The sequence below is a fragment of the Lemur catta genome, chromosome 9, assembly GCF_020740605.2.
Source record: "Lemur catta isolate mLemCat1 chromosome 9, mLemCat1.pri, whole genome shotgun sequence".
Taxonomy (NCBI): Eukaryota; Metazoa; Chordata; class Mammalia; order Primates; family Lemuridae; genus Lemur; species Lemur catta.
In genome coordinates, this window is record NC_059136.1 from 31,961,785 (window position 1) to 31,971,776 (window position 9,992).

General features: G+C 36.9%; 1 protein-coding gene across 1 annotated transcript in view; it reads right to left on the reverse strand.

Moving 5' to 3' along the window:
• The window catches only part of PHF20L1 (PHD finger protein 20 like 1), a 79,429-nt gene extending 69,757 nt beyond the window's left edge, over window positions 1–9,672 (reverse strand). Inside the window, exons 1-2 of the mRNA XM_045561805.1 lie at window positions 9,379–9,672; window positions 7,167–7,282 (exon numbers count right to left, since the gene is read on the reverse strand). Coding sequence (XP_045417761.1) covers window positions 7,167–7,249 — 83 coding nt within the window. The 5' untranslated portion in view covers window positions 7,250–7,282; window positions 9,379–9,672. The remainder of the gene's footprint in view (window positions 1–7,166; window positions 7,283–9,378) is intronic.
• Window positions 9,673–9,992: the final 320 nt, after the last annotated feature.

The window sequence follows — 9,992 nt, forward strand, 5'->3', positions numbered from 1 at the left end:
TAAAAATACTAAAAAATTGGGATCCTTTATGAAAAATAGCAAAACTAAGCTATCTTTTCAATATCCTGTTAATTTCTTTTAAAAATTATGCTACTGATATTTAAAACTTAAAACTAAAACTAGTATTTTCTCCTTCAGCTTGAAAAAAAGTCACTTAAAAACAAAATTAAAAACACTTTAGCTCTGCAGATGCCAGTTCTGTCTACTCAGCAAAACTAGAATTGCAAAACATTCTTTTTAGTAGAGTTAACCACTATAACAGATAAACTGTTTCCCAGCTAGTGGCTTTAATCAACCCCCCACCAAAGAAAAAAAAAACAACCTCTTTATCTAATGTGATGTGACAAGTGTGAAATCTCACAATAAATAATAGTAACACTGAGCAGGAATGAGGTAATGAATAAGGACTAGGATGTGTGTGATATGTGATGACTGGACTTCAACCAAATGTCAGATAAGCAAATATAACTGTCTTCTTTTGGTCCAACCGTTGCTGTTTCATGAACACATGCACACAAAACACAGCACAATAAGCCTGAGATTCCCGAACTTCACACAATTATAAATTTAGGAAGTCATCAGCCTGAAGGCTTGATTCTAAGGTAAGCTCAAGAGGAAGGCTCTCTAGGATAGACAGCTCTGAAATTTACCTGCCTTCTCCAAGCTCTCTAACTCCAAGGAACAACAGTGACATGGGCTTGCTGGACTTTCAGGGTCCTTCTAAATGCCAGACATAGACAGACCACCACTGGAGTAAATCAGGAATTAAGATGGCTTATGAACATTGAGCCCATTTAGTTAACTGAGGCTCAAAGCTTTAGGGAATCTATGAGACAATGGGTGGTAATGGAAAGATCATTATACTCAGACCTGAGAGGCTCCATGCCCAATATGACTACGACCCAAATACTTCAAATCTCCATATTTTTGTTCCAAGTTATATTCATCTTTCTGCACTTTTCTCAACTCATTTTCTTTTTTAGCGACTGGCAGTTTTGAACAAACTACATATGACTTCTTGTCTATTTTACTTCTTCCTCAGATTTGTTATTTACCCATCTGAAAGTAAGATTTAAAAAAAAAATCTGGCATCCCTGAATAGGTGAAATAGAGAAAATTTGAGTCTGGAATTCAACAGTATCTGATAAATCATTTAAAATGTAACACCTTCCATTGTAAGGACATTAAAGCAGAGAAATACCACTCCAGTGTCACATAGTTCATGGTAGAGGTGCACTTAGAACCTATATTTTCTGACTTCCAGTTAAATTTATTTTTTCCAATAATTCCTTTTTTCTTGCTTTCAAGAAAACTAAGATAAGCAGAAAAAGCTTATAAATCAGAAAAAGTGTAAAAAAAATTAATCAGCATAAAGAAAAGAAAAACACTAGTGCAAGAACAAGTACAGTGAGACCAGGTGTGTTTTAAAATAATTAAAAATATTCCATCCCTATTTCTAATCTTGCTTTTGATACCTTTTTTGGGGAGGCGAGGGGGACTTTCTTATCTTTAGCATTGTTAAAAGGAATTCTTGGGGTTTTCTTTTGCAAAACTTTTAAAAATTAAAGAACTAAAACATTTGTGTACTGGTAAAGACCCTCCTGATGATAAACTGAATGGTTCACTTAGACCTTGAGATCCAACATTTGTGACTATCTGAATGTAAAGTATCTCAAAATTTAAAAAAAAAAATCGTAGAGTTCAATCTGAATTCTCTGCAAAAAGGGTTCTTAGCCTCGAGTTCATGGATAATTTTTCTATGAACTTATGATCATAATACATAATTCAGTTATTTTTTGGTGTATACAGTAATTGTACATTTTCTCTGGGTCTATGGCTGAAATTGGTTTTCAAAGGTGGTGACTCAAAATAATAATCATTGCTTTTCATGTATCTTCAAATTTAGAAAAACCTAATATACAAAAACAAAAATTTTATTCATATTAGCCAAAAAATCTCTGTTTTAAACTATTAAAGTATTAAGCATTCACCTAATGTTCCTACAAAATTAAATTTGATCTACATACTACTTTTCAGGAGCATTCTCCTATCCTAAGTATAGATCACACAAATTATCCCTACTTTGATTTTCCTTTAAATAGTTAAATCCAATTAGGAAAAAAAGCAACTTTTTATTCAGAAAATAAGTACTTTTATTTAAATTAGAAAGTATTTGTACTTGCTACAATCTAAATTTCCTCAATTTTCCCACCTTATTAAAATTCTGTTCATGAACATCTTAAAAACTCACATTTGCAAATGTTCCATACAGATCAAAAAACTCCAAATGTGTGGAAACAGCATTTGCCAATTCAAATTTACACTGTTCTATTAAACTCTGATACTTAGAAACATCTCCAGATTTTTTAATCTTTCATTTTCCTTTTCTTTAGATCCAGAAGAGAATTAAATAGAAATATTCCAAAAGAAGTCAGAGGAGCATAACGCATCTGAATGTTTTAAATTGATTCTATATTTCAAATTTCCTTTAAGACTAACAGCAGAACATACCATGTGATCTGCTGTGTTTTCATAACTAATCACTTACTATAGAATAACTATTTTAATTTCAATCAAAAAACAGAAGTTAAATCAGTAGTCAAAACCAGTTTGATTTTATCACTTTTCTTACTAAACAATATTCAGAATGATTAGAAACTTTAATATTTGCAAGGGTGTTATATAAACTGTAAAACTCTGTGGAAATATGAGGATTTTATCATCGTCTCAAAAAGATAGCTTATTGCAATGATATGTTTTTCCTTCCATAATTCTAGGCCACTCTCATGCCAACACCAAAGCTACATTTAAAAACTTACACACTTAAGCCTTCAGATCCCCGCAGATTTATTTTTCAACTCTCCCTCTCCCCTTGCCTCAATGCTTTATAATTATGTATTAATTTGTAGAATTTAAAGCAAGTTTAAATAATTTTATCTGATCCTTAAAATCAAACTATAAATAAAAGCCAGTAACACTGCTTCCATTTTAATGATAAGCATACTAACTTAAAGGACTTACCCATATTTACAGCCTTAGTAACAGCCTGAATCCAAATCCAATCACTTACAGTGCCCCAATATAACTTCAACTCTGAACTTTCTCTTTCCCCAAATATGCCCCTGTATCAATACATCTATATCCATTTTTATTCTTATGCTGTTACTGCTTTCAAGAGATTATAAAACCCAATATCAAGATTTGGATGTCCAGAGATTGTAATGGAAAATACCATCAGGATAAGATAAAAATGGTTGACTGTGTTATCTGCAATTAGCATGTTGAAGTCTTTATGCAGATGACTGAGGAAGAAGTTAAAGAAAATGTTTTAAGTAAAATTACAAAATTTTCATAAATTTAAGAATTAGGTTTAGTCAGTATAAGACAGATCCAAATAGGCCAAGCGCGGTGGCTCACGCCTGTAATCCTAGCCCTCTGGTAGGCCAAGGCGGGTGGATCGCTCAAGGTCAGGAGTTCGAGACCAGCCTGAGTGAGACCCCGTCTCTCCTAAAAATAGAAAGAAATTATCTGGACAACTAAAAATATATATAGAAAAAATTAGCCAGGCATGGTGGCGCATGCCTGTAGTCCCAAGCTACTCAGGAGGCTGAGGCAGTAGGATCGCTTAAGCCCAGGAGTTTGAGGTTGTTGTGAGCTAGGCTGACGCCATGGCACTCACTCTAGCCCGGGCAACAAAGTGAGACTCTGTCTCAAAAAAAAAAAAAAAAAAGATCCAAATATCAAAAACATACTGGAACCGAATATGACTGACCTCTCAATGGCTTCTCAGGGCCTGTGTTGATTAGTATTGGTAAATAATCAACCATCAATGAGTTTTCTTAAGTAGCTGTAAAATTACTTTGAAAATAAAAAGTAATAAATCACTACTTAAAACTACTTAAAAATATAGAGTGTATTTTCAAGGATATTTTCTGAACTTTAAAAAATATGTGATACGGTTTGTTAAAGCAGTAATGCACTTTTCCTGAGAAAAATAGAGTCTTCCTATTAAATCAAATCTACCCCAAACCTAAAAGTAGGAGCTTAACTTCAGTTTATGTCTGCCCACTAAATTTTGAGTTTATCCTTGTATTTCGAGGCACATATGAAATATTATTTTCCTTTTTTATATATGAAGTATATTTTACATCTAAGGACAAATCGGCTTTTTGGTGATCCACTATCACCACTGTCCTTTTGCACTTCTCTGTAAAAGGTAATGCATCGACATGTGATAACTTAGTTTCTCAATAATAAATATACCGCTTATTGTAAATGTCTAGAGTACAGCGACAGTAAGCAAGATTTATATTCCTGCTCCTCCCTCCCTGTCCCATGCCTGTAATAGTTCAAACCACATTTATAGCAAATATGACTCAATACTTTTCAAACAGAATTGAATAAATTTGGAAAACTAAGCATTCAATATAAATGCAAAGACCAGAATATGAACAAAAGGAGGGAAGAAGAGAAGAAGGGAGGGAAGAGGGAGAAAAATATTTCAGTATAGTTTCAATGATTAACTATAGTATTTTGCTCCTTCACAAGAATGTCAAAATTTCTCAACAAATAATCCTTTACTTTAACCTAATGCTAAAGCAAAAATTTATAGAATGTCTATAAAATATAGAATGGTCATTTACAAATGGAATAATATGAAGAATAAAGTTTACTATCCCATTTAGAAATAAAATCTTTTAAGAGCATTAATCTCATAGAACTTTTGTGTCCCATATAAAATTTAACACATCTTAGCAATTACCTAGTTGTCATATGGTAAACCACTTAATAGTCAATTTAAGGGTCACCCAAGCCTATAATAGTTCTTGAGACTACTGACTTTAATAAACAAAGTCACAATAAGAAAATTATTTATTTGAATTACCTAGAATATGTATATATAATATTCTTAATTTTTTAAAATGAAGGAGCCACCTGAAGCAAAATGCTAAATATTTATATAAATGAGTTCATAAAAAATTAAAGTGATGACAAGCATCAGTGATGATTATATGTGATTATTCTGGCTAATATTTATTTACATTAAAGAGACAATTATACATTAAAGAGATCATTATTACTGAGACCATTAAAATTAAATCTAAACTTCATCAATGAGTACGTTTGCATCATATTAACCTAATAAGCACTTATGAATTTTGTGGTAAGAAGCTACAATTTTCATTTGTTCTCTGAAATTCCAAATACTCTAAAAGCACAGAATACTCTAAAAAGACATTCAAGCATTGTTTTAAAAGTAGTTCTTTTTTGTAATCTTTGTCTTCTAACTACTGGATCATAAATTTAACAGCTGTTAAATCAGAAAACATTTCACCACCAAAAGTAAATTTCTCACTAAAACCAAAGTTATGTTAATATCCCTGAAAACTACTAAGAGAACTAATGTGCTTCTCCAAAACTGGAAGCCAGTTCAATTGCAACACTGTCAGTTGGAAAGGCTGAGAGAATATATTAATACAAATTAACTAATTATTCACAAAGCCAGTAACTTAAAATAATAAATAAATAACTTAAGATAAACATCAAAGAAGTAACAAGTACTCTTACTCTTGTATTCTCATACTCTTATCACAGATTCAACAGTGTGCCTTCAGAGTAAAAAGTTCCTCTTGGTCAAATCAGAACCAAGATAGCCAATTACTGCCTAAACTAGCATCTTTTGTTGTGTGGTCTAATGGAGTGGTTCTTGACCTGGAGCATTTTTTAGTCAACAGTTTAGTCAGCATTTGACAATGTCTGGAGACATTTTTTATCACCACTACTGCTACTGCCAAGCCCCTCCTGAAAACTACCCTGTCAACTCTCCAACTTACAAGAGCAATAATTAAGCCCCCTAAAAAGAACTACCCGTAGAGATGCAGCTTAGGGTACGGGGCCAAATAAATGTGCTTCCCCACCTCAAAATGGAGTCCCAGTTGTCCCAAAGCAGACCCCAAGACAAAAGGCCACTGAGCTGGAGATCAGGGAAGTGTGTGCTAAGCTCTAACACCAGAGGACAAGAGACAGAAACCCCAGGCTAGGTTCAAGTCAAATATCATGACTAAACAAGATTTCTCTGCTTGCCGCTGCCAACTCTGGAAATTGACTTAATGCAGATCACTCAAAAGCAAATCTACAAAATTCCCACCATGATTTTAAGTGAAAGAAAATGTCAAAAAGTCTGAAAGATAAAGTCCAGGAGTTGCTAAACACCTTGACCCCTCATCAAAATAAATGAGCTTCAGGAAGACAAAGGCAACTCAACTCACGAAAGTAGAACCTCTCTAATGACCTTCTCAGGTTAGGAGCTTGAGAACTGCAACAAAAAGACATCTGCCAAGAGAATGTAACTAGGGGCCAACTAACCCAAGTGAGGAACACACTCTCTGGAAAGAGAGGGGATCCTCCTTACTTCTACCATGGCCCCTGTGTGTTGCTTCCCCTTCTCTCCTTCCCAGATGGTGGTTTTATACCAATTAATCAACTTTTCCTACACCACTATATATGTTGGGGGTGAGGGGCTAAAATTGCCACATACCACAAATGGCCAGAATAGGGGAAGAAATGGAATGTCTGAGAGAACTGCCCATTTAGTACTGGAGATAGTAACAACCTGTCTTTAGGTTACTGCCCTCTGAGAAAAGAGGACGTTAAGAGTGATTTTGGTTTTAGGTGAGACAGTAAATAATGAAGATACTTCCAAATGTGTACACTATGAAAAAATACTATGCTAACCATTAATATATTCTGCAGTTTGAAAGACCACCTCTGACATAGGCCAGGAAAACAGCTTTATATGAAAAGTTACCCAAAACTTGGGAAACTGGTTATCTGAATCAACCCCCTCTCTACCTCTACCAACATAAATCATGTTACATATATAAGAATACTAATACTTTCCATATACCTCATATTCTAGACAATTACTTTTAGTTCTAAAACACCTAAAATAATTATACTAAATAACTCTGGCTAAAAAGAGTTATTAACACTTAATGTTAACCCTGAAAAACCTGAAGAGTAGGAAAAGTAAAAATCATGTATATGTGCATTAAAAATGTGAATACATGCATGTTTCTGCTACCATCAGTAGAATTAATGGCAATTAATCAACATATGTAAGACTATGGATATTGTGCTTTAGGTCAGTTTTGTATTTTCCATACCATTTTTGTAAGTAGTCCAGTGCCTCCAAACGAGCACCAATCTCAAAAGTAATTCCAGGGCGATTTGGGGGTTTTTTACTCATCTTGAGATCCTATTCTTCAGTATTCTCTTTTCACTACCTCAAGAGAAAAAAAAAAAGTTAGATTCTAATGCATAAAATGCATAGGAAACATAATATAAGGGAATAGGCAAAATTAAAATTAAACAGAATTTCTAAAACAGCACATGAGAAGTTAAAATACTTGCCAAATTTGTAAGAAATTTGAATAATGATTACCATAATCTCTAGGTAAAGTACTATGCAACTTGCATGCAATCTTGATAATGAACTAAGAAAAAGGTCATAGAAAAGATAACTACTTAAAAAGAGTGAATAAATAGAACATTAAAACTTGAAAATGCCCAAGAAAATTCTCCACAAGGACAGCTGAAAATGCTTGCCCGTTTTTGAAAAATTAAGACAGCTGAGTGTTCTGGAATATGATTATTGAAATTATTGAGAAGTTAAACAAGTTTTTAATTTAGTTTCAACAAATATTTATTCAGTGCCTCATAATACAAAACACTAGATAAGACACAAAAACACACAAAGATGGACGAAACAGTAGACACACCCCTCCAAAAGTGAAGATATATTAATTCCCCTTGGGATTAGGATTTTTCATTACTTATGATCTCCTACTTGGGAATCAAATAATTCAATAATTTTAACATATAATGTTGCAAAGGAAATTTCTTTCTTATACTTTATGTTCACAAGCAATAATGATACGAATTTCCTTAACTCTGGGAATTTATTTCTACTATATTTCAATATGGACAGTGCCCACATTGATAATAAAACTGGTTGTAATGTTAAAATAAACAAAAAACTGCAATGGAGTCTAGATAATTCACATGCAAACTATTCCCTATCTTTTCTGGCCATACTGGCCACCTGGCACACTTGAAGTGGCCTCTTTTTCACTGAGTATTTGAAGAATATGAATATATTTTGAAATAGCCTAATCAAAATATAACAGATAACCAGGAAGGTAAATTTGTTGTTATTGGGAGAGACATTCCCTAAAATATTTTTTGATATTTAAGATTACTAGACTATTCTCCCTCCAGTTGAAAAAGGAAAAAAAACCCACACAACTGTAACACTTTTTAAAAATAATGGTTTGGTCACAATTCAAAATAGACAAAACAACTGCCAAGATAAAATTCCAACTGCCCCTTCCTCTCTCTTGAAAGACTCTATTGATAGGTCAAGGGAAAAAATAGCATCAACACTTGTCATGAAAATATGCGAAATCAAACATAAATCCTGATGGGGAGGGAGATACCCTCCTGGCATGGCATTAGCAAAAATTAGTGTATTAAGAAGTCAACAAGAAGTTTGGCCAGGATGTATTGGTGCAAAAGGAAGACACGTTTGAGTGTTTTTAATAGAGGTCTTGTGTGCAACATGTAAAGCAGTTACTTAAATGTTTGTGTAGAAACCTAATCAACCTTCTATGCTGTCCTTGATAAGAACTCAGTAAGGGGTAGTTCACCAGTTACACTAACATCTTCTATCATCAAATTAGAGCGCATAATAAGTGAAAGAGTGAATAAGTATAATCCCCTATTGACACTTAGAGATGAGGTACCAGAAAAGACAAGATTTCCTTTTTCTTGGGGCAAGAGGAAAGATGACGAGGGATTTGAAGGAACTTTTTATCAAGTAAGATAGTCTACTGGGGGGGGGACTAGAAAGAAGGGGGCAGAAAGCATGTAGAGGAGTAAAAACAGAAAGGACAGCAAGAAAGAATGGTAATAAATAGAAGGATGGTGGAAGTTTGGGGAGATGACAAGTGGGAGGGAAGAGAAAATTAGCAAGACAGACACAGAGAAAGTGAAGCAATGGTCAGAGAACGACCGCAAGGCCAAAAAAGGTAGGGAGGTGAGGCGGGACAGGGAGGGGGATGGCAAGAGACAGGCAGGAAGGCTGAGACAGGGCTGGCAGGCAGCCGGAGAAGCCTCCAGGTTTGACAGCCGTCCGGCCCTCCGCAGGGGGGAAGGAAGGGAGGGGTAGAGGGAGCGGCGGCGCCCAGACAATAGGGCCGGCGAGCTATGGGGAGGGAGGCGGGAGGGGAGCGGGCCGGGGACAGACACCAGAGCGGGGGCGTCCCGGGCGGCCAGGCGGGGGCCAGGCGGTCTCCAGGCCCCGCCGCCGCCTCTTACCGACTCGGCCTCCTCTCCGCACAGCAGCCGGGCAGTCCGGGGCCGAGCCGGGGCACGAGCAGGGCGGCCAGCCCGGGCCTCCGCCTCCGCCTCCGCCCAGGCAGCGGCTGAGGAGGGAGCAGGAGCGGAGCGAGCTGGGGCTGCAGCACCGGGTCGGCCCGAGGTTGCGTGGGAGCGAGCTGGGTCTGAGCCCTCAAGCGCGCTCAGAGTCCGCTGCCATCGCCGCTGCCGCCGCCTCTGCCGCCGGCCAGCACTGACGCGACGCCGGGCCCCGCGACGTCAGCCGCCCGCGACGTGCCGGAAGCGGGCCTGGCTGCATCACGTGACTCCCAAGGGTTGGGCCCGGGCCGCACAGCCGATTGGAGGGCCGCCCTGGGAGGCGGGGCTTTGAGGCATTGGCCGACGGCTAGCGGGAGGGGCCGTGGTTAGCAAAGGAATGAACGCGAGCTTTGGGTGCCCATTGGCAGCTGTATGAAGTCTTTGACATTTGAAAGAGACGACGAAGGCCATTGATTATTATTGTTTATTTGATGGGAAATAGGTTCCGTAAACCGCTCTCCACAGCACCCTAGGCAAACTTCTAATTGCACCACACACTTTCTTAGATATCCACC